At 37.6% G+C, this 26,485-nt stretch overlaps 1 protein-coding gene across 1 annotated transcript; it reads right to left on the reverse strand.

Moving 5' to 3' along the window:
• Nucleotides 1-22,931: 22,931 nt before the first annotated feature.
• On the reverse strand, nucleotides 22,932-24,317 carry LOC147068629 (uncharacterized). The gene has a single exon (XM_085953010.1). The coding sequence runs from the start codon at nucleotides 24,315-24,317 to the stop codon at nucleotides 22,932-22,934; it is 1,386 nt and encodes a 461-aa protein (XP_085809136.1).
• Nucleotides 24,318-26,485: the final 2,168 nt, after the last annotated feature.

Genomic DNA, 26,485 nt, shown 5'->3' on the forward strand with positions numbered 1-26,485 from the left:
ATTACAGAGGAATCACTCTCCTCAGCGTTCCCGGGAAGGTGTTGGCGCAGATTCTCCTGTACAGGATTAGAAGTCCCATGCTAGGCGTTTTGCGTGCGCAGCAGAGTGGATTTGTCCCGGGGAAGTCCTGCTCAGAGCATATTTCAACTCTCCGATGCCTCCTGCAACAGTACCAAGAGATGAATATACCTGTCGCCTGCTGCTTCGTGGACTATGAAAAGGCATTTGACAGTCCTCATCGTAAATCTCTGTGGCAAATTCTGCTAGGCTATGGTGTCCCACGGAAACTGGTCGCCGTGATAAGTGCTCTCTACACCAATACAGAGTGTCACGTGAGAGCAGCCGGAACATCCTCTGACCTTTTTGAAATCACGTCAGGAGTCAAGCAAGGATGTGTACTTGCGCCCTTTCTTTTTATCCTCATGATGGATTTCATAATGCGTAAAACGGTTTGCCCCGACAGTGGGATACGCCTACATCATGATGACACAAGCGATCTATGCGAAGAAAGACTGTGCGACTTGGAGTATGCAGACGACGCAGTCGTGTTTGACTCGACGATCGAAAGGTTGGAGGTGACCGTGAACAGGCTAGCCGCGAACTCGATGCGTGTGGGTCTTCATAATTCATTCGCGAACTCGATGGTAATTCACGTGCGCTGATTACCAGATCTGTTTTACCTGTAATTTTTGATTGTATAAATGCAAAAATTATGGGTTTTTGAGCGGTACTAGCTAGCTTAATCGCATGATCACAATTTCTGATAAACGTGGATAACTTTTCTGTACCACTAAATGAGTAGATGAATTGTGATAAAAATTGAAGAGTAATTTGTTCTGACATTTTTACAAATAGATTAAAAATACAAAGAAAATCAATATAAATAACACTGGCTGGATGATATTATTGTATATTAAAAATAGCTTACAGAATGATGATTATTTGTTCCATTTTGTTTTTGATGATTCTTGCTGTTTTTGAAGAAATGAAATTCAACCGTACGTAGAGTTCTTCCGCAGGAGTTGGTGCTTCTGATCCAACGACGTTGAGTTCGTTAGAAGATGCTCCTTGTCTAACGACGTATAGTTCGCTAGAGATGCTCCTTATCTAACGACGTTGAGTTCGTTAGAAGATGCTGGTCTCGATGATCGGTCGGTCCAGCGATGAGCGTTGTCTGCGTTCCTTCTACGACAGTTTCCTCAGCAATCCTACCGGCTGCGCCAATTTTTGTTATGGAATCGGGATGTCGTAGATACATAAATCACTCATATTATTATATAAACTATTTATTTATATGATCTGACAAAAGTTACACTTTAGGCTTCACAATTTATTATTATCATCAAAGTAACAGAGTTACTAACAAGTATTAACAATTTATAAACACAATATAATATTTAGTACAATAATAATTCAAAAATTACACTGGAGTAGTTGTCGGTCTGATGTATAAATTGGAACTGATATATTAGAACTGATCGATATGAGAAATATGGCGTTAAATAGGAGTTTAGAAAGTACATATTAAGGTAACCTTTGTACTTGTTTTGATATTAGAGAAATGGAAAGTTTATAATATTTGATATATAATGTTATTGAAGTTAAACATGAATAGTTTGTCTTTCGATTGATAATAGGATATAATGGAAAATATTGGCTAGACGAGCAAATAGAAACGATAATTATGTTAGGCGTGTAAACATCAATTGATTCATCAGGGCTTCTCAATGTGTAAGATGTAAAATATTAAGTATGAGAGTAGGTACATAACAATACCACTTTAATCGGAGATGGGAGAGAAATATCTTGAGAGTTTTGAGTTTTAAAATTGACTTATTTTGGTAACTAGGTACATAAGTTTATATTACTTTTTCAATACTACCTGAAGGGTATCCAGACAGAAAGACCATTGTTCGCAAAAAGAGTTAATGATGCCATTTAGTGGAGAGCTTTGTAAGTTATTAGAGACCGTCTACATTGGCAACCTCATTAAATTTCGATTAAAATAATTTTTGGTCAAACAAATTTTGATAATTATCGTGAAATTTAATGAGGGTTTCATATTTTTTTTAAGACGACTACCCAGTTACATACGTACCACTGGGATTAATAATTATTGTTAATAGATACAGGTAGGTACCTAGTTTTAAGTATTTCAATAAATATATGTTTTCATGATGAATGTTGAATTTCAATTTTCCCTTCTTTTCCTTTGATAATTTTAAGTCTATCTGCATTAGTTATCAAGTTATACAATGTGTTTATAATATGAGAGAGCATAATATTACTAATTATTACACTTTTTGGCAAAGATTTGTGTGCAAGGAATTCACCGTGCTCTAAAGAGATCTTATACAATATACTATTTTACAATATTTGTGAAGATGACATTCTTTATTGAACATACAAAATTTTAAAACACCTCCGAAACACATCTGTTGGATTAATATGGCACCGGACAGAACATGGAGCTGTATTCCGGCCGAGCTGCGAAGGACAATGACCGATATAAGTGAATTTTGGATAGTTAATTACGCCGTAATTAGATAGTTGACTAAATTTTTAAAGCACATCAGCCAAAATCCGTTGTATACAGGTTTGAATCCTGTCTGGCGTCATATTTTTTCAAGCACCAATGTCTCCGAGATGTTTTCAAATAATGTATGTAGGTATTGATATATCACCACACTTCTGGTCTAGCTCAGTTTCAGTTTTTTTTGAAGGTGGGTATCATAATTGTTCTTTTCGTAATTAGCAAACTGTCACTTTGTGTATTTTGTAAGCAAGATTTATTTTTATTTTTATTATTATTATAATTTTTAAAACACTCCCGTTGCCACGATGATCTCGTAGTAGAGAAATGACTTTTTGAAGCAATTGATTAGCTTTTAAAATGTCTTTTAATGCCAAATTTCTATCGGTCCACTGAGTCGACAGCATCGGAACGCGCGTAATTTTTTTATCACGGTAAGGGAAAGGTTAAAGAAAATATATTTAGTAATGAAACACTCGGAACTTTTCGTATTATTGTTTATTCAGGGCGCAATTAACTCCTACGTATAATATTGTAATTTGGGCGGGATGCAACACACAGCTAACGATACTATAAATTATCTCACGGCACGTGTGCAAGACAAGATGGCCACGTTCCATTTATCTTATTTTTCCCGGAGACAACATACATTACGCGGTGTCCCTTCCAATCAGCAATTCACAACTAATTGTTACCTGGGACCTGGTGGCTAGCTCGGGATGTTGGTGGGACTCGGGATTCACAAAAATTAATAACTAAGTGGGTATTTTTTTCTCAAATTCTACGCGTCGCTCCGAGTTGAGAAGGCCGGATGTCAAACGTTTTTTTTCGCGACCAGACTCACTAGCAGTGTTGCCACCCTTCCCTCACACATTCCTTATTATTAATTAAATACAATAATTCTTACGGGCTAAATACAAGTTAAATATTTTGACAGTTAATCAAGGAATAATGGACGTACGTACGCCCATTGTTGACTAGGAAGTCAGGTGACATGGTTATACCTAATAATTAATTTTATCTATCGGGAGAGGCCCAATGATCATGGATATAACAGTATGTTATAGTGAGTATTATCATGTCCTGTCATGCATTCTTTTAGCATTAAAAAATTGCGAATTTTTTGCGTAATTTTAATGGAAAAACAATAAAAAATACATGAAAAAATTACTCCAAGGATGGCATTTAAAAAATGTGGAAAAAAAATATTTGGTGTTAATGCTACGATACAAGCGTCATTCCTGCCAGCCGGTAAAACAAGATGAGCAACCAGAGAGGTGAATAATCGAAAAAAAGGGGATAAAAAGGGGCCAGCACAGAAGAACACAAGGCAAAAAATACGATCAACATCTCAAGGGACTTCAGAATCAATAACGAATAATTGCGAATTTTTCGCGTAATTTTAATGGAAAAACCATAAAAAATACATGAAAAAACATGCAATAAAATTACTCAAAGGAATGCATTTAAAAAATGTGGAAAAAAATATTTGGTGTTAAAACTTGACTGCCACTCAAAATCAAATTTCTAGCCTAATATAAGAGATAAAAATTTGAAAAAGCGTGAAAAAAGTTGAAATAAATATACATAATCGTATGCAAATATATTGGTTCAAGTATCAAGTCACTAAATTTAAAAAATAATATCTATCACGATATAATCTCGAAAACAATAAAAGCACGTGCACAAACGTAAGCCAATAATAGACAAATTGATGATTTAATAAAAAGTTAAAAAAAGGTTGTTGGTTAAAAGTAAGTTCTAGTTAACGTTCATCAAGTATTTCATATCAAATATCTCACGCACTATATGAGAAAAAAAATTAAAAAGTATGCAGAATTTCCCACTAGTTATGTGACGAGTGAATTCACTAAAAAAAATTTATAAACCCACGCAGTCAGGTTTCGCATACAAACTTAAAAAAAAAATCAAAGGCGCTCAATATAGGTGAAAAGGCAAGAAAATCGTGCACTAACGTTTACTACCGGCGCACAAAAGTTAACAATTTAAATTTTTAAAAGAATATAAGTTTAGTGACACAAGTAGTATCCAGCATTTAGCTGGGTCAACCAAATTGAAATGAGAATAACCCCCTTAATGTGCGTGCACAAACGTGCGCTAACGATGCACAAACGAATGCAATCAAAAAAGTTGGAGTTTTAACATTGGGTGATCCAGGTAAATGGACATCTAATATGGATAGAAATATTATAACGCACCCAATTGTTGACACTCTACCAATTATCAGCACCCTTGAAGTTAACGTAAGAATATAAGATTATGTAACGGGGAATATATATATTCGCACAATTGAATAGACTGTTTTCACAAAGCGCTGACAATATTTAAAAAGATGTTCGTCACATCGGAATTGGATGATATTCACAAATGAACTACAACTGTCAAATGATCGATTTGCACTAAGGAAAAAGTAGTCTTCACGTATCAATATACTATTGTAACTAACTAATCGTAAATGAATACAAACACAAGAAAAATAGGTTTAATGATTTTAAACAATGTTTTGGCAAAACATAAGTATGTATTAGGTACCTATCTTCAGATTCAAATAATACTATAAGTACATATTTAAAAAGTGACTTAATTAAAACTTCGACGCCGTCATGAGTTTTTATGTATTTTTTTACGAAAACAGTTTATTCTACGTAGGCAATCATAATTTTTTTTTTTTTTTTTTTCATAATAATTTTTCATCATAATAAATACCCTTTTCTATCGACGCATAGGTTATTCGATCCAATAATAATTGTTAATTTAAAATTTGAAATTTTCATACATTTTGATACATCATTATCACAAACTAAGATTATATTAGGTAATATTAGGTTGGGGTAGGTTAGGTTAGGTTAAGTTATATTAGTTTAGGTTAGGTTAGGTTTAGTTTGGTCTAAAAAGAAAGTTATAAAATCTCAGGACCGCATCTGCGGCACATTTACCAAAACTTATACCTATATCGATGAACCGAAAAATATCTATTGGTTGTAGATTTACATCTGAAGGTAAGAGAGTTGTGATGGGGTAGGTATGTTCCAATGAGTAGAAGGATTTGTGCGTAATAAAGTAGCCCAATTTATTTTCCCTTAACCAACAAAAAGATACAATCATTAATACAGATTCGTACAATGATAATTTTACAATTATAATTACGGAAATTGTGTTGCGAGAAAAATTACTGGCGTTGGATCGTAGAATGCGTGTAGAGAGTTGAACGATTTTAAATTTATGAGTTGCTGATGTATCACAACATTCGTTGTTATAGTAAATTGAGACAAAGGAAATGCAGAGTCCGCTTGGGGTGAATGACCGCTGTGGGTTCATACCCTGTAGACCATTTCGTAGAAATTTGTCTGCGAAATTTGACTATGAAAAAATGTTATCAATTAAATAATGTATTTTTTGTTACAACATTGCGCAAATGCATATTTGCTCGCTGATTATTTGCAATAACAATCGGTTGAAATTTGATGCGTCGACATTCCATCAATTCTTACGAATGATGGATTTAGCAAGAAATATAAATGAGTCGGTTTACATAATCGGGTTCACTGACCGTAAAATTATATCATTGACAATTATTGGTTGGAGAGACACACTTAATATTAGTTTTACAATGTAACATAGTTTTAGGCTATTTATCATAACTTAAGATGCTAATTAACACGGTGCACTTGGTCTGGAGATCCTTGTCATGCCCACACATCAAATAATATAAGAACGATAGCAGCACGAATATATAAGTACCTACGTATTTATATTACTGCGTTAAACATAACATAATATATTGGCACCTAAGCGTCATTTTTGCGATTGCCTTCTAATAAATTGTATTGTCGCTACAATTATTACTTTGACATTTGTGAATTTCTACCTTTTCTTTGTGCTGATACCTCCACGTTTATACGTGAATGGAGGACCCCTTAAGGGTAAAGTACGAGCGAAGTTATGGATGCCACATTCATGTTTCTTGTAGTCCACCAAACCGGATTTCCCTTTGTCGCTGCTCGATCAGGTGGAATGCTCTATACTTTTATTTGTATTAATTACCTATAAGTGTTCAAATTACCAGATACGCGAGATAGAGGCTGATCACGCAAGATTGATAATAATTCGAAACAAAATGAAATGAGTACGTAGTTAAAGGACACAGCGCGGGAATTTAAATTTAAATTTTTACAAAATTTTGAACAGGTAAAACCTTGGGTCGTTATTAAGGCAAGAGAAAGCGGTTTTTTTTTTAAATAATATACCTGCGCATGTAAAGAAACTCCCGGTGTAACCCAGGAGTGCTAAACTTTACGAGTGAATTGTTTTATTAGGTTGCCCCCGTGGGAGGTATTGTTTTTATTTACATTTGATTTTGATATCTCTTGCGACTAACTAATAATTTAATGATTATTATAGATTACATTCTTTCCGTAAATTTTCGTTGTGGATTACCCATGTTAATTTTTATAACTTTCAATTGAAGCCGACGGCCCTTCTGTATCAATTGTAGTAATGATAACTATCATTGTAGGTATTTCAAAATTAGTAACACTGTTGGTGAAAAGTGAAATTGAATTTATGTACCTATGTCGACAAGTATCTCGAATTATGTATCGCGGAATTTCCTTGCGGAAGTGTTATTCTGATAAATATTTTAAAATGTAATAGGTATCATTTTATTTTTTTTGTTGTAATCCGCTATATGTAAAACTTTGTGAAAGAAAGTGTGTTCGCGAAGTTTTCAGTCCAGGATTTTTTACCCCTGCCAAATGCGAAGCCGATAGCCGTAGGCGCATTAGCGGGTTGGATTCACCCGCGAGACGCACGTCTGGGGAATTCCTAAAATTGACGAATAAAATTTCTTCGCCTGATCTGACCGGCCAATCAGAGAGGTGCGAGACTCTCGCCTAATCCATCTAAGGATACGAGGGGTCGAAAAAAGGGAGAAGAAAGGTAGTACCACCGAGGTCGTTGGATAGGAATGTGTGTCCTCGCGAACCATTCCTAGGGTTTTCGCCTATTGTGAAAAAAATAATTTCAGCGTACACGTGTTACGAACGTGGAAGGATTAGATCCTTTAGATTTTAATTGACAGCCTAGGCGCCCATTTAAAAAAAAATAGGGCTGTTCAAAATTTATAAACTGTGAAAACTTAATAATTGTGTATTGTGTTGTGTATGTATTTTTTTTTGTTTTTGTTGTGAACCCTAATTAATAATAAAACTTTCGGCAACGATTTGTGCTACGAACAACGTGCGTTCATCATTTTACCATCCCGTCAATCCTGCATTTACCCCCAACTGTCAAGACCTACCGTACACTGAACGTGCTCTACCGAACTAAAAACCAGCTACTATTGACCGCCTTGAACTATTCTGAGCCAGTCGAAGGGTGGAAGCTGGTCGTGTGGCTCCCGCGTTCTGCCGACGGCACGCTACGAGAGCGTCATTAACGTCAGGCTGACCGGAGAGTCGAGCGCGGAGGTCGGATCGGTCGTGTGGCCCCGTCTCCCCTCCCTACCCGGACTTACGGGGTGTCAGTGCGATATATTATTTATCGGTGAAAACAATTTTACCAATGTGTGTAGTTATCAAAATTCAGTGAACTTATATTTACAATGAGTGATTTATGATTTTTGTTTTGTGAAACAAACTATTTTATGTGATTTCATTTATTGATTTGTGAAATCATTTAATATAAGGTGAGTCGGGGTAAGTGTAACATAGAATTTAATGAGATGAATTTCAACCTGGTTCATGATGAATAGGTATGATTTAAAGAGTTGAAAACTTTACCATATGATCTACAACAGTGGTTCCCAAAGTTGGGCTCCGACCCATCTAACAAAAATTTCCAATCTTGGGACCCACCTCTTAGCTGTCTTAGAGAAAAGAGGGCATACATATTGGTAATGCTCAGATTCCCTAGTGGCGAGTCGTGGAACTACTTAATGCTGTCGTATTTGTTCTAATTGGAAGTGTTACCAATATAAATGAAAGACTCTTGAAATAAGAAACACAACTTAAATAAAAAAAATATATTACTCAAATACCTACACCTGCAAGGTTTTTTTACAAAGTTATTTCAATGGGAAGGATGTATTTGTTTCTTATTTTTCTTCATTACAGTTTTAGCATCAACTTCAACTTAAGTTACTTTTAATCGCAGTGAGTTTGATATATCCAATTTATTTCGGTATTTAGTTTTAATGTTAATCATAGCCGAAAATCTGACCTCACATAGATATGAGGTAGTAAAGAGGAGGAGGACTTTCATAGCTTCATCGAACAGGCAAGGATAATTATCAGCAACTGAGAGCCAGAATTTCGTTAACTGTTTACGATTGAAACTATTTTTCAGTGACGTATCTTCTGATAAATCAATGAGTTCTTCACTTGCTTTTGTTGACATACTAGTTGGTAAGTCGTCTTGTTACAAATCCAACGCAACGAATCAAACTTTTTCATCTCTTCCCCAGAATAGTCGTCAAAGTTATTTATTAACAGTGATAAATGACTGGAAATTTCAGACAGTACGTTCATCTTAGGCTGCACTTGGTTTTACCACACTTGTATACAGTGGCGAGGGCCCACTCAATATTCGCTCGCGACCCACTGGTGGGTCGCGACCCATAGTTTGGTAAACCATGATCTACAATATCATTACAATTAATATGTACAGAAGGAACCCACTGTATATCTTACTTTAATACGACATTTTAATATTTTTGATTACTAGTCCGTTTGTTACACTTACCCCAATACTGGGGTAAGTGTAACTTAATTCACCATTATTCCAAAAGTTCTTCAAAACCATAACGTATTACATGCATAGAAAGGTAATATATCATTTAATGGATATTGATTCTTAAATTAAAACTTTTGTATAGATTTTCAACAAAAATGATCTCTATCATTTTTTTTGGGGTAAGTAGTATTACTAATGTATGTAGAGCTAGTGATGTCCCGAAACAAAAATGACATTTTTTATTAGGTAGGTACTTAATTATTTAATGTGGTTATCTCAGCAACAGGAGTGGTAGGTAAATCAATCAAAGGTTTTTGAAGATTAACTTATAATTTTATTCGTCTCGAAAGAGCACAAATACAAAGTATACAATACAGGAATGCAGAGTAACCCTAAAAATAGTCAGTAATTATATGACAAAGATGTAAGCACTTACAGTAAAATCAAAATGATAAAGAGGTTTGTCGATTGTGTGCGGCATGAGAATAAGTGTACAAAAGAATGAGTTAAATTTGAAATGTTATAATAGCTTCACCAAGAATTAACAGGGTAAAATATTATTTTTTTTAGCTCCAAACAGTGAGCATTAACAAACAGTTCATGAAATTTAATATACCTAACATGATTATTTTCGTATTATTACAAAATTAATTAACAATCAGCAAAAATAATATGTGGATACAAATAGAGAGTAAGATAATATAAAAGAAAAAATAATAATTAATACACAAAAACATTAAATCTCTAGTAACGTTTTGGGTCTCATTCTCGAATCATTCATTCGTTTTTACTGTACTTACAATTCAAGTTAAGTGCTTACTTACAAAACTATTTATTCTAACTTAATTATTTCGAATTGCAATATTTGAAATTGCATGACTAGGTACCTACTGAATATTGTAACCAGAGATTTTTGTTTTCAAAATTATTTCGCCTCTTCGTCCAGTTGATGGTTGAGGCAATATGCAGATGACATCCTCTTCTTTCACTTCGTAAATGTCTTCTACTCTTGGAAATGAAAACATAGTTTCGTTTTCTTTTTTAATCGTCTTAATTTTTCGAGCAAACTTTGTCAGAATTCTGTCACCTTGCTCAAGTTTTTTATTATAGCTCTGACAAAATGTTTCACAGTTTTTTTTTAGCAAATTGTACTACCTACAATCCATTTTCCAATCTCTAACATATCTGAATTAGATGCAACTGCAGTATCATCAAACTGATCAAACATTGATATAGTCTTGCATATTATCTTCGCTTTCGTCACTTGATGTCCATGACAAACCTTCTTCCGATGACATGGGTTCGTGTTTTTTTTTTGTTTTGGTGTTATCGGTTTCAATACCTTCTTCTGCATGTTAGTTTTGTCTTGCAATGGCTTTATTTTCTTTTCTATTGTGACATTATTTTTCATTCGCTCTATAACATCATAACATGTAATCACTTCTGCTCCTGGGGCAACCATTTTTCTCTTATTCTTTATAGGCGCATTACTACTGATAGAATTCAGCAAAAGTGTTTCAAACAAAGTTTTTTCTATATTTTCTGCAGGAAACTTTTGTAACAGTGGCATTTCTATTAAACTTTAGGTAAATTCTTTATTTAGTAATTGAACAACTTTGCAATCCAGAATTATAGGCTTAGAAGAACATTTTTGAGTCAAGCAGTCCCCATACAAATTGACGATTTTTTTTCTTCTACAGAAAATTCGATTTATAGCGATTTTCGCGAATTCGAAATCAAATTTTCAGAGTCCCTTGGATTTAGAATTATCTAGGTTATACTGGTGTACAAATTATTACATATAAACATTGTATTTCAATTACGAACAATTGTTCGCTGTAGGTATTAACATTTGTTTTGCTATCATTACCAAAACTATCAACATACTTTATTTGTAAGATCTTAAATTTAGATTTGTATTTATTTTCATTAAGGGGGAAAGGAATAGATATTCATTAGCCTGACATGAATTAGCCTGACCGCTTCGTTGTAACAACGTCTTTTGTGCGCTCTCAGCATTTTTTAAAAGAATATTATCATTTGTGGGTGTTTAAAAATCAGTCAATAATGCCAACTGATCACAAATATGTGCAGTGTGAGGATGTGTCGGTTCCTGAGAGAAAATTGCTTTTGGTGGAGTTATTAATGAAAAAAGTGGAACATTGAAGTTAAAGTCCCTCCACCAAACCCGCCCCGTACCACCCTCGGCCTTAATCGAGAGTATCACGGGACCCATCAATTGGTGATGTGAAGCATCTAAGAATTGGCCTGGGAGTGTCCTGGGAGAAGATGCCCAAGACTTAGATTGCTACGCTCAAAGTGAGCTCTGACTGAGTTTACTGAGTTTACTCTAATGCAAAGTGCCAGGGAGAGAAAAAGCACATGGAAATTACTAAAAAGAAAATGAACCGACTTGTTTATTAAATTAAAGAACGAAGCTAATCATACAGGCAGCAAAATTTATGTGAAGAGATCTTCACGCCCGTAGTAAGACGCCGCAAATTTTTTGAAAGCAAGATAATTGGCCTTAGTAGCAACCAGGTCGGACGGGCCGATGGGTCCAACAGCTGGTTGGACCGACCTGAGCATTTCCTCCCGTTCGGAGCACATACTCAGACACTCGCCGTAGGCGATCTTGAGCGCCCTTACTTTTAAGCCTCATCCTTCACCAGCCATGGCGGCCGATCCTCTGGAAGGCCATCCCAGCCTTGTGGACTTGGGTTTCGGCATGGTGTAGGAAATTTAACATTGTGTCCATTTTGACGCCTAGATAGGTGACGATCTTCGACACTTTCACTCTCGTGTCACCAAATCGGACTATGGGTAGTCTCAAACAGCTAAGTCGTCTCGGTCCTTTGAGGACAATGGCTTCTGTCTTGAAAGGTGCGAATGATAGTCTAGTTAATCTACCCCAAGCCTCAATTGATGCTAAGGCTTCGCCAACGGTGCTCTCAATCTTCGCCCTGCTGTCGGCCTGGACCAGCAGCAGCGCATCGTCTGCGTAAGCGATAACAGTACAGTCGGTTGGAAGCGGAATTCTAAGGAGATCGTCGAAGAGTACGTTCCAGAGAAGGGGCCCGAGGACTGAGCCCTGGGGACATCCCATGCTGGTGTTTCTCTCTATTGTGGTTGATCCAACTCGAAACTCGATCGATCTATTGGTGAAATAACTTTGAATTGACGCGAACAAATTTCCTGGTAGTCTCTTCAGCCGGAGCTTTTGAAGTATAAGAGGCCAAGATGCACTATCAAACGCACCTGCAATGTCCAGGAAAACTCCTAGGATGTATTTACGGCGGGAATTTTCAGCAATGGCAATCACATTCCTTATGGCATCGACTGTTGATTTGCCTCTTCTGAATCCAAATTGTTTATCGGAAAGCGGCGAGTGTGTCTCCAGGTGGGCTTCAATCCTGCGGCACAGTAGCTTCTTCAGCACTTTGCTCAGAGCGGGCAGAAGTGTTAGAGGGCGGTAGGCTTTGGGGCTAGACGGTTCTCGGCTGCCAGCTTTGGGGATTACCTTAAGTAAGCCCCTCTTCCAGCAGTCGGGGAACGTGCTGCTCCTGATGCAGTCACTGAAGAGGGCTGTAATCTCTGGCGCGGCGATGGCCCATGTGCGTTTGACAAGTAAATTGTCAATGCAGTCCGGGCCTGGGGCTTTGCCAACATTGAAGTTAAAGTCCCTCCACCAAACCCGCCCCGTACCACCCTCGGTCTTAATCGAGAGTATCACGGGACCCATCAATTGGTGATGTGAAGCATCTAAGAATTGGCCTGGGAGTGTCCTGGGAGAAGATGCCCAAGACTTAGATTGCTACGCTCAAAGTGAGCTCTGACTGAGTTTACTGAGTTTACTCTAATGCAAAGTGCCAGGGAGAGAAAAAGCACATGGAAATTACTAAAAAGAAAATGAACCTACTTGTTTATTAAATTAAAGAACGAAGCTAATCATACAGGCAGCAAAATTTATGTGAAGAGATCTTCACGCCCGTAGTAAGACGCCGCAAATTTTTTGAAAGCAAGATAATTGGCCTTAGTAAAAACCAGGTCGGACGGGCCGATGGGTCGAACAGCTGGTTGGACCGACCTGAGCATTTCCTCCCGTTCGGAGCACATACTCAGACACTCCCATAGGATGTGGTTGGCATCCTGTATTTCCCCTCCGCATGGACATGTCGGACGGCTTACAAGTCCAAGCTCGAAGAGCTTGCCAGCGAATCCACCATGACCAGTCACAAATTGACTGGTGTAATGGTCTGGAGTCAGATATTTGGTTATCTCCATTCGCCACTGTATGTTTGGAAAAAACGTATATATGTGCCGGCCCTTGGTCGATTCGTCCCACTTTCGCTGCCAGGTCGTAATGGCCGCGTTAAGCGACATGAGTCTAATTCTGCGCCTCAATAATGCTACTCCTTCGCCAGCTAGCCGAGGGGGAGGGACGAGGTGAAAATCACCAACGTCGGCCTCCTCGCCCTTGAGGAGCAATATTGAAGCGCCGCTGACCTGAATATGCAGGTCAAGTGGGAGAATGCCGGCCAGGACCGGGAGCGCGTCAGTTGAGGTAGTACGGTAGGCCTTGGTAATGGACAGAAGCGCGATGCGCTGTCCTCTTAGAAGAGAGATTCTAAGTTTGACACTTTTGGGAATGCGCGGGCACCAAGCACTGGCGGCATAAGCCGCGATTCCCATAAAAATGGCGCCGTAGGCGATCTTGAGCGCCCTTACTTTTAAGCCCCATCCTTCACCAGCCATGCGGCCGATCCTCTGGAAGGCCACCCCAGCCTTGTGGACTTGGGTTTCGGCATGGTGTAGGAAATTTAACATTGTGTCCATTTTGACGCCTAGATAGGTGACGATCTTCGACACTTTCACTCTCGTGTCACCGAATCGGACTGTGGGTAGTCTCGAACAGCTAAGTCGTCTCGGTCCTTTAAGGACAATGGCTTCTGTCTTGGAAGGTGCGAATGATAGTCTAGTTAATCTACCCCAAGCCTCAATTGATGCTAAAGCTTCGCCAACGGTGCTCTCAATCTTCGCCCTGCTGTCGGCCTCGACCAGCAGCAGCGCATCGTCTGCGTAGGCAATGACAGTACAGTCGGTTGGAAGCGGAATTCTAAGGAGATCGTCGAAGAGTACGTTCCAGAGAAGGGGCCCGAGAACTGAGCCCTGGGGACATCCCATGCTGGTGTTCCTCTTTATTGTGGTTGAACCAACTCGAAACTCGATCGATCTATTGGTGAAATAACTTTGAATTGACGCGAACAAATTTCCTGGTAGTCTCTTCAGCCGGAGCTTTCGAAGTATAAGAGGCCAAGACGCACTATCAAACGCACCTGCAATGTCCAGGAAAACTCCTAGGACGTATTTACGGCGAGAATTTTCAGCAATGGCAATCACGTTCCTTATGGCGTCGACTGTTGATTTGCCTCTTCTGAATCCAAATTGCTTATCGGAAAGCGGCGAGTGTGTCTCCAGGTGGGCTTCAATCCTGTGGCACAGTAGCTTCTCCAGCACTTTGCCCAGAGCGGGCAGAAGTGTTAGAGGGCGGTAGGCTTTGGGGCTAGACGGTTCTCGGCTGCCAGTTTTGGGGATTACCTTAAGTAAGCCCCTCTTCCAGCAGTCGGGGAACGTGCCGCTTCTGATGCAGTCACTGAGGAGGGCTGTAATCTCTGGCGCGGCGATGGCCCATGTGCGTTTGACAAGTAAATTGTCAATGCAGTCCGAGCCCGGGGCCTTGCCAGCAATCAACGTGCGTATGATGTGGTTGATCTCCTGTTCGGAAGGCAACGATGAGTGATCCGTGTCGATGGGAAGAAAAGCCTCAAAGCGGGCCATCCTCATGGCGTTATCATCCCTGGATTCGTCATCCAGGGGGATGAGGGCCTCGAGTAGGACCGCAGCCGTTTCAGACTCGGTACTGGTGAATCCGCCACCCGGTTTCTCGATGCCGCACAAGAGGCTCGTCGGTCTGAGTCCCAGCCTCAGTGCACGGTATGGAGGACCCCAGGGGTCCGAACCTCCCTCAATGGTGACGAAGTTACGCCAGTAGTCTTTCTTGGCTTGAGTAATCGCTTTCTTGTATTCCATTCGGGTGGATTTGGCCATGGTTGCAAGGGGATCGATGGAGGCAGGTGGTTGCTTGCGCAGGCGTGCACGTTGATGGGCCTTGCGTGCTTTTCTGAAAAGGTCACGCAGGCGCGAAACATGCTGCGTCCACCACGGCGACTGGCTTGGTGGCTTGGGCTTGCAGCGTCCGAGTGAAGCTTCGGCTGATCCGGTGATGTCTTCAGTCAGTCGTGAGGCGGCCGAGTGTAGGTCCGGAAATCTATAATACTGATATATTTATATATTTTTTTTTCTAAATGTCACGTTGTGAACGTCTTAAACTTATAATTTGTAATGTCAACAATATGTTAAAAAAAATTGAATTGAATTGAATTATACTTCATTATCAAATTAAAGCTTTAAATGTTAATCGATCAATACATATCTAAATACAATAGGAGAAATAAAATATATTTTTTTCTTTCAAAGACAAAGCGATGGAGACTAAACTAAAATAAAAGTGGTACTGATTCGTGTCGTAGCACCAGCGGTACTGGTGGAGGTATTGGAATCGTCGCTATAGGATTTGTTTCCCGAATAGACCAAATGTCAATTTTTCAGGAGACGAAAAACAAATTTCATTGTCGTATTATGAAATATCAGTAGATGTATCAATCATTTTTTCTATACTGTATGATTGCAACATTATCTAAAAATAGATTCCAAGAATAATATACTGGTATAAATCAGTAAATGCACAGAAAAAATGCGTTTTATTTACAAGTACTCGTTGTGGATATTCGGGACAAAACAAGGACGTTCGGGACTTAAGACCGTAGCGTATTGCTGCACGGCCCACGGATTACTGAGTGGTCAAAAAGTACGCACCTCAAATGTTATATTTATTTACACGATAATTGTTAATGATTACTTTTACTATTTAAATACCTAATGATCGTAATAACCCAAGTTCGTAGGTAATAATAACATGCGGCATTCGCTTTTTTCCGTTTTTTTCGTAATAAGTAATAAAATAGTTTTTAATAATCTTTTTTTTTTATTGAACGAATAATTCACAAGATTTAAGAATGTACCATTCTAATTATTGAACATACATAATTTTTAAAATCACTTCTGAGAAAATATATTATAACCAATAGAAAAAATCTTTTTGAAAAAAGTAAGACACCCGGCAGGAATCGTCCCTGCATCTCCTGGGTTTACGGCCCAGTCCACAAATTATCCACTATGCTACGAGGTGACATACTTATGACGACAAACTTTAACTATTGGCCTTTTAATACCTGCTCATCAGTATTCTTCAAAATCAAGCGACTATCGGCGATCGGTTTTGGTTTATTAAATAAAAGTAGGTATCTACTACTTCAATTACTAACCGACGTCACGGATTTCTCCAATATTTTATGATGGTACTTACTCGTACTTGCTAACAATTTTATATTAATACTTTTTCCAAAAAAAAAAAAAAAACTATGTATATTATTATATCTATATATTTCTATAATTAACAATTAAACTTATTACAAACCACCAAATAAATATTATATATTTACTATTGGAATGACAATACAAAATATTAGCATCTATAAATTAATTAAAATCGGCTGCTAATATTAGGTAGGTACCAAAATCCTTAGTATATAATATTTACCAAATAAATAGTTACTAACATACCTACATATTAAATTAAATTAACTATCAGCGCATTCAAAAATAAATAATAGCATCGCCTTTATTTTCATAGAAATACCTAGATTAAAAGTAAAATAAAGACAAACAATGTTTAATTAATAATAATTTGAAATAATAATTATTTTTTACGTCATAGTAGTTGCCGGGTCACACTGTAGAATTCATATAACCGTTGGGATTTTGTGTCATTTATCAAAACAAAATGCAGTTATTTAGGTTAAAATACTCACTTCCATAACTTTACTATAAGTTCAGGGCGAACTGGTGATGTATCAGCTATAAATGATCTCTTCAAATTTGATGAATTCACTATTAAAACAATAGTAACTTTAAAAACAATATCAATAAGACGAAATTTGAAAGAGCATTCCGGACGGCCGAAAAATATGAAAGTGGGCGTGATTGTTTTAGAGCTGGACAGCGTGAATGTGGGAGCGAGATGCACGGCGTCAGCGCGGTTTGATTGGCTAAAAGTCATATTCGGGAAATAAAAACTCAGCCAGAGATTTATTTCGACCGAAATTAACTTGGATATTCAGGTACGAATAGTTGGACATTCGGGAGAACAACACGGAGTAATTGTAACTTAACATGGCGTATTCGGGTTTTTCAAAAAAATATCTCTGTTCCTAGATAAAAATTTATTGTATTTATAAATGATTTCGGTAGAGTTCGATAAAAGAAATTGAACTGTATTAAAATGTCGATTTCGACAAAAATGGATATTCGGGAAACAAATCCTATAGCGACGGAATGTTGCCCTTTCTACCACTCCCACTACCCCTCCCCCCACCACCACACACTATCTGGAACATTGGTCCCATTGTCCATAAAGTCTAGTTTGTAACCCTTAACTGTTTATTTGTAAGGTCTTAAGTTTAAAATGGTATTTCTTCTAATTAAAGTTTGATTTTTACTAAAACGCGTGTTTTCGAATACATATTATATACTGTTTTCAACAGCAAATATATCATAAAGGGTCAAAGATAGAAAAGAAAGTATTACATAAGAATTTAAGGAAATTTAATAAGTTTTAAAATTGTAAAAAAAAATATTTTTGCTACGACCGACCATTTTTGAGATATAAGCGAAAAACCAAAAAAAAAATCTCAAAATTTTCCGGTTTTTTGCCCGCCAAAAGTTGTCATCCTAATTCGCAAACTCGATTTTTTTTACTCATTAACATTACAAGTAGGAAAAAAAATCTTCTACCCCACCTTTTGCAACCATAACATATTTTTCGGTTTAATTTGACTGGACTAATAGTCATATCGCAATAAAAAAGGTTTACTGCGTTTTATTTTACGAATAAGAAGGTCGTTATACTTGCTATAACAGTCTTTAACGGAGATCCAAATATACGGCATGGTTTATATTGACGTATCACATTAGTTTCGAAAAATATAATGGTTTATCTTCGGAAAATATTGGAATTTTCAATAGGTAAATGCATTTTTAGTTAAAAAGATACTCATTAGTTCTGTGTTGGGAATGTGAAAATATTATATTATTGAATAAAAAACAAACAAAATAGAAAAGTATTATTTTGTACTAATATAGGTCAGTACTTAAAAAAACTACTCAGTAGTAGTGTTAAAATATTAATTTTGATTCATCAGCCATTTTCAATCCACCGCAAAATAAAGACTTTCACAAGCTTTCTTCAACTATTTTCGGTTAATTACTCTTCTACTTAGATACCCAAAAAACATTGTTGTAGGTAATGTTTAAATTTGAAATTATTATATTATTTGATATAAAACAAATATCCAACAGAAAATGATATGGATATATCATTATAATAATTCACTATTTAAATTAGTTAGATGAGTAAAAACTAGTTTGAAATTATAAATAAGCTTAATTTAAATAAATACCCAGCAGAAAACGATATATTTAAATTAAATATTACTACCTATCACTAGAAAACAAATTGTTTTGCAATTAAAAACGTACTCACCTAAAATATCCGATCATGTCCGATCCTAATGAGTTCATATGGTCCCCCACATATTGGAGGTTTATATAAACAGGTTGTTTTTACGTAAAATGGATGTCAGCCACTTGCTCAACGTATTAGGTACATACTCTGACTCCAAGCACAAATTGAAAAACAATATGTATCTATTTTCAGACGAATGATTCGAACTCGGGACCCACGATGTTATAGGCCGATGCTTAAGCCTATTCCTAATATATTTTGTTTTAGCTTCAAAACACTATTTTATTTTCAGTACAGCATCACATATTTTGATTAAATTAGTCTTGCACATACTAGATATTAACAACTAGGCAATAATTATTGTCATATTTAAATTTTAAAATATTTTATTATTTAAAAGAAAGAACTTACCTAGCTAGCAAATACAAGAGAATTTATTTTATTATTCTTTTAGTTAAATACTTACTAATTACGGATTAATATTTATGACTTAAGAAAGTGAAAAAAATCATTTTTATTACACTTTAAAATGGTAAGAATTTCTGAAAGGCTTACTAATTGATTGGGACACATTGGGACCGACTTAAGTTCATTGTAATAAAAATATGACTTTGGCTCAGGATAAAAAAATACGTCCTACGTGTTAATAATATTTTTGGAATAATATAAAAGGGTATATATTATTACTTAATTACTTTGTACATCGAATTTTTCTCGAAAACGAGCTCAGTGGATTATACTCGTAAATTATTATTGCATGTCGGTCACGTAAAAGGGTTGATTAGGCCGGGTTTTTTGAAAACTTATTTTATTTATTATTTCCAATAGAATTTTACAGAAAAATATGTATGATAATGGTCAGTTTATGAAGTATTTATTTTCTGGGGCCCGTCGATATGTGTGTACTTCTATTACGTACAGAAATTATAATTTATCATTTTTATTAGATACACGTAGCCGTTACTTACAATATATGATTATTTAATTGTATTAGAATAGTATACGAAATCATTATTTTATTCAAGAAAGTATTTTCATACAAGCGAGATATTATAAATTTTTCACAGTCAAATCTCTTCCGATGAGTGTCTCGCTTACTCATATGAACTTATTTATTGAAGAGGTCTCTCCCTCTGGCTCTTGGCGCCTCACGCCCTCGTTTTTAAATACGATTTCAAAACATCGCGTCAAAACAAAATACTTTTATATAATGCAAAAAGCTTATGGTTATAAATTTACTTCGATTTACAACATTTAGATAATAATGATAACGTATACATTGTTTACTTAGAATTACTTATTTAACCTAACACTCTATACCGTTAGTACTCACATTTTACTTATATAATGACCGTTTGGTCAATCAGATTAAACTATTGGACTCATAACATATGTCTTTTAGCTTCGTTGTGAGGTAGACGTTCGCATTTCGATGTAGGAATTGACTTCAAAGATATGACCAAAATAGTTGTGACGTCATAAAAACGTTAAGAAAATGCTGGCAGCAGGCCAGTATTTTATGGCCTTGTCAGTAGGTTATTAACAACACCCCCTCAACGATACGCCACTGCGCACTTCGTTGATGAATTTTTTTTTCTAGCTCAGTCGGTGAGGGGTTATTAATAATAACGCTGTTTCCTTTTGAAAAAGTCGGTAATGACTTGGTTTTATTTTCTTGTATGTAGCGTCTAGTAAATAATATTTTTTTACAGGCCAAATGTAGGTGAAGGCGGCAGACAGGAATACGTGACGACCGATGACTGCGAACGCGAGAGATGTTTCCCACCCGTAGGTAAACGGGATGTGAAACTCTCCCCGGGGAGTACTTCGGCGTTCAAGAAGCGAAGAGATGCGCGGCGAAAACTGGTGAGACTGGTCCAGAGTGTTTGAAGAGAGGCTGCTAGTAGAGATGAGACTTGTTCCCGAGGGAGGATCCGGTAGACTGATAAAAATCTCTCGGATGCGCCCTCTTTTATAGCAGCCTCCCTTATTCTAATTGGTCCAAAGAGTTTGAGAAGGGGTGACCAAAGATTTTACTATGTCCGTTAATTTCGTACTACGTAATATCTCTTGTTTATTTAATAGGAATTTACTGGAGTGTCAGAAGGACCAAGTATCAAGAGATAATATATTCTGTGCACGTGGATGGTTATATTGACGTTATAAAATATCGTCTATCTAATTCTACGGATTTTATATGAATTTATTTAGAGCATTTAAATAGCTATCTCCGGCATAAACTCGCGGTTTTAGTCTTATGCCAGGAGAAAACACATGATTTGATTAGCGTTTAAATTACATGCATTTACAACTATTTACTAGGTACCTATTGACATAATAATAGGCCCTGTAATTATTATCCATCGACCTACACATAAACATTTGTGATTTTATGACGTAGAACCTGTCTGTTGCCTTGACCTTTAACAATCATACATTTATTATAATAACAGTTTAATCTTAAAACTACGTCTTATATAGTAATACGAAATAATATTTTACTATTTCCGAAAAATAGCAAAATACTACTTCTTCATAGAGGTAATTCGCAATTCAATGTCTAAGAGTATATCGATCGGCGATATTTCCCCCGCATTGCCTTATTTTTAGCCGCTGTCTTTACACCGCACAGCTGCATAAAGGCCGTGATTTTAATTTATTTTATTAGAAATCGGCGAAGCTCCCGTCTGTTGCTATCAAGAATTTACTCTTTCTTAAATATGCGAATTTCCTCATGCTTTATATTACAGACGATAAATACCCTAATTAGGAACACAATAATGAAATAATATTTCCGAAAAGTTGAATTCTAGAGACTTTAAGGCGTTATTTTCTGAGTTAATCTGTGCGCCGGATACTTTTTAGCCGGTAACATTTTCGTATACACGCACAGAGGCACACCCATACCAACGCGTTGGTAGGTGTTGCTGCGTTATAATTTTAAGTGTTGCCACTCGTAATATTCTCACACCGACGCGCACACACACCCACGCGCCGGCTGGTGTTGCCATGTTATGAATTTAGGTGTTGCCACTCGCGGATAATTGATTCTATAATTATTAGTTTGCTATTAATGAGTTTACGGATCGAAATACTATTCGATTAGTGTGTTCCACATGACATATTAATTAATTTACATACACTTTTAATACTAATCACTCGCTACCGCGTTCTTCTTCTTTATATCAGCAGTTATTCTTCTTCTTTCATACTATTACATAATATATTCTATATTTTACACTCTTATAATAATCTCTCGCTACTGCATTCGTCTCTTTATATTTAACAATCATTCTTCCCCTTTTATACTAATATACAGTTACATAATACATTTATATCTAACACTTTATAATAACATAGTCACAGGTTTTTATTGTACAGAACAAGGCAATTTTACATCCATCATTCTTTCACACTGCATTACCCTGCTCGTAGCAATCGATGCCCTGTTCGATACGTTTACATACCGAACGGGTAGCGTAAAAACCTGTGAACAGATAAACAATTTATATGTGATTCGACAAGGAAGCGTTTTTAGGCGTTTTACTAAGCTGTATAGTTAGAGATCAGGTTTACATGTCGGCTTATTACTAATCAATTTATTGTGCGAAGGCACCTACCTACAGGTAGGTGGTGACATTATGTTAGGTACTAGAACTTTGGAATTTGGACTTTGGAATTCTAAAAAAAGTTCTAAAACATTGGAACTTGAACTTTGGAATTCTAGAAAAGTTCTAGAACTTTGAAACTTGGTTAGGTTAGGTTAGGTTAGGTTAGGTTAGGTTAGGTTTTTTTTTTTTTTTATATGGGAGTTGCATTTATTATTGACCTTGCTTATTATGTACAAGGTTTGTAGATCTTCAATTGGAGTTTTCTTTATTTATTAGTCTATAGTGTTAACTATATAGTGTTGGGATCAGGAGGGATATACTACTGTGGGTCTTAACAGGAACTTCTCCGCATTTGCTCTTGTGAAGAGGAAACCACAGAAAACTCTTCAGGAGAAGACGGACTGTTGACAGAAATCACCAGGCCTTCCGTTTCACTTGAAGAGTGTTCGGCATTTTGTGTCCTGGCTTCGTTTATTTTGCCAATATCCTGCACTATTTTAATCATGTATGATACTACCTTTCGTGATAGTTCCTTGTGAACTATCACGGATCCGATGTCGCATAGGTCCTCATCTAGACTCCTGCATCGCGCCTCCAGCTGCTGTCTTTGGAAGCTGAAAATGGGGCAATGCATAAAAAGATGAGGGACATCTTGAGGGGTCATATCATCACACGGGCAGCTGTCGATCTCGGAGAGCTTAAATCGATGCAGGTAGCTCATGAACCCACCGTGACCCGTGAGGAATTGTGTGAGTTCAAAGCCAACTTCCTGCATTCTCCTGAAATCAAAGGCATGGAAAATTGTTGGGAAAAACATTTTAGTAATATTTCCTGTCGTTTCTTTCAAATATCGATCATTCCAGAGTTGAAGATTCCTGCTTTTTATTTTCCTTTTGGCAAATTTGAGCGGAAACTTGGCAAAATCTGGGGCCATCTTTTTAAGAGTAGCCTCTTGAGCCTTTTCGTCCGCTTTTTCATTTCCTAGGATTCCGCAGTGACTCCTTATCCAGCCGATGTGCACGTTCTGTTTTCTGCATCGTAGTTCCTGGATATCAGTTTTAATGTCCATGACAATAGGATTGACCGAATTTCGGTCCGTTATTGCATGGACGCCTGATTTGCAGTCTGTCAAGATCGTTATTTGTTTCCATCTGTTTGGTGATTTCTTCAGAACGTAGCTCAAAGCTTCTCGGATCGCCAGGAGTTCCGCCTGAAACACTGAGCAGATGTCGTCGAGTTTGATCTTTCTCGACGGCAACTCTCTCACGCCATCGTAAAGTACAAATGCTGCACCCACTTTGCCGTTCAAGAGACTGCCATCAGTGAAGATTCTCAGCTCATTCTGCGTTGCCTTAGGCAGAGTCTGATCATAGTATCCATGGTCAATCCGGTTGCGTTCCGAGGGATGAGGGAGTGAGAAAAAGTCTCCGGTTCCCTGGTAGACTCTGTCTTGCGGCAAGTCCTGCAGGGTGAGAGTCTTCTTTACCTCATATGATTCTGCAAGCTGCTTGATCCTCAGGTCAAGTGGCATGAAGCCGCTCAAGACCTGAGCAGAAACTAGAGAGATCGTTCTGTATCCTTTGCAAGATCTGATGGCAATTTGTCTTTGAATGGAGTTCAGTTTCTTACAGTTGACTTTTTTCTTTACCGCGTCCGCCCACACGCTGGAAGCGTACGTTATCAGAGGCTCGACAGCACCTAGATATATTTGCTGCATAACCCCCGGCGACGCACCCCATGTGGGTTTGGCGGCTCTGATCAATTTGTTCGTGATGCTTGCGGCCTTTTTACAAATGTTGTCGACGTGTTAGGACCAGTTAAGGTGGCGATCTATGGTGAGACCGAGAACCTTAAAGTGATCCACGTATTTTAATTGAACTCCGTTCATGTAAATGTTTGGTTGTCGGTCCTTTTTTCTGGTAATGAACATCGCGTTGGTTTTGTCTTCTGCAAAGTGTAGTTTGGCTTTTGAGCCCCATGATGTGATGAATTTCAACGCCTTGTCAGTCATATTTTCAAGCTCTGTCGTATTGTTGGCTGTAGCAATCAATAGCAGGTCATCCGCAAATGCTCTCAGTTCAGCTCCAGGGCCCAAGTTCTCCTGAAGTACATCATCTAAGATGTAATTCCAAAAGCTCGGTCCGCAAGATGATCCCTGAACGCATCCTTTGGTCGTAACCTTCTGGAGCGTGGCATCAAAATGTGACAGTATGACTTTCCTTTGTTGATGATAGCTCTTCACTAGCGTAAACAAGTTCCGAGGGCACTTCTTGCTTCTCAGCTGGCACATTAGAAATGGCCACCAAGCATAATCAAAGGCTCCTCTGATGTCGAGCGAGATTGCTATGATCATCTTTTTGTCTTGCAGCGCAGTCTTGATTTCGTTGACTGAAGCGTTCAGAGCGTCTTCTGTTGATTTCTGGGGCGTAAAACCATATTGCTTGTGACTCAACTTACCTGTTCGATGAAAATGCCAGTTTATCCGATTTATCATCAGCTTTTCCAGTACTTTTCCAAATACTGAAATGAGGCCGATCGGTCTGTAGGACTGGATGTCTTGAAGGTCGTCTTTTCCCGGCTTGGGAATGACAACAACCCTCGCTATTTTCCATTGAGCTGGATAGTGGCTCACACTGAGACATGCGTTATACATACCCAATACTAATGACCTATCCACGTTGAAGAAATGAAGGCAAATGTCGGCGGTGAAGTGATCTTCTCCGGGTGCCTTATGCGGACTTATGTTTGATACTATATCCTCGATCTCTTCTTCAGTGAATATCGGGTCGTTTGGGGTGTAGGGTAGAATTTCCGCCATACGTCTGATGTTAATCTGTTCGTTGGTTTCATTTTGTATGGTGTCGTCCGGGAAAAACTTCTCCAATAGGCGCTGAGCGGATTCTTTAGCCGAAGCTAAATACTCGTCGCCATCTTTAAGCGTCGCTGGTGGAGTAGTCTTTCTTCGGTTTACCAGAACTCTGTGAATTGCAGACCAAGCGGTTTCTCTTGTCTGTGATGCGCAGTAATTTTTCCAAGACTCGATTTTGGTTTTCGCAATTGCATCTTTATAAGTTTGTTTCGCTTCAAAATATTCCGGAAGCGTTATGGTCTCTCTTCGGAGTCTTCCTGAATTCTGAAGTCTGTGCTTACATTTGATTGCTTCTTTCTTGAGCTTATCGAGTTCAGCGTTCCACCAAGGACAGGGCTGTCTTTTGAAAGGTTTCCTGATTGGTATACTTGCTTTGCACGATTCTCCCAAGATGTCCATCAATGTGTTTATTTTCTTTTCCAACACAAGCGAGTTGCTCACTTCAGAAAAATAGTTTTCAGAAGCGTTAATATCCGTCAGTTTATTTTTAATATCTTTCGAAAACTTTTCCCAGTTCGCTTTTTTTGTATTATAAAGGGCAGTTTTCGGATCTGTGGGATTCCAAATTTTTGTGGAAATTTCGAAAGAAATAGGATTATGGTCGCTGAGTTGGTTATCATTTGATTCTACTCTCCACCTGTGAACGGTGTCCAGAAAACTTGAAGAGCAGAATGTCATGTCTATAACGCTTGTGATGTGACGGTTGTCACGATAGGTTTCGAAGGTGGGTCGATTTCCTTCATTGAGAATGTTCAGATTGAGTTCTGAAAGGAAATCTGCGACTTATTCGCCCCTTCTATCGGTCTTCGCGCTCCCCCACCACACATTTTTTGCGTTTAGGTCACTCCCTATGAGGATTGGAACATCTCCAAGCAGTGTGAGTTTTCCCAATGTTGGGGCAATGTCAGCGTTTGGCTCCACGTACATAGATCCAATAAAAAGAGGTCCAGCTTCTGTGGTAATTCTTACAAGTGTGGTATTTGAGTCACTGAATTTGCTCAGCATTATGCCATTTA

This window comes from Rhyacophila brunnea, unplaced genomic scaffold, assembly GCF_057557595.1.
Source record: "Rhyacophila brunnea isolate RB1 unplaced genomic scaffold, BYU_Rbru_1.0 scaffold_3, whole genome shotgun sequence".
Lineage (NCBI taxonomy): Eukaryota > Metazoa > Arthropoda > Insecta > Trichoptera > Rhyacophilidae > Rhyacophila > Rhyacophila brunnea.

Bases quoted from the DNA above. Each gene is read 5' to 3' on its own strand.
- LOC147068629 (XM_085953010.1), bottom strand. From the start codon at position 24,317: ATGCAGCAAATATATCTAGGTGCTGTCGAGCCTCTGATAACGTACGCT.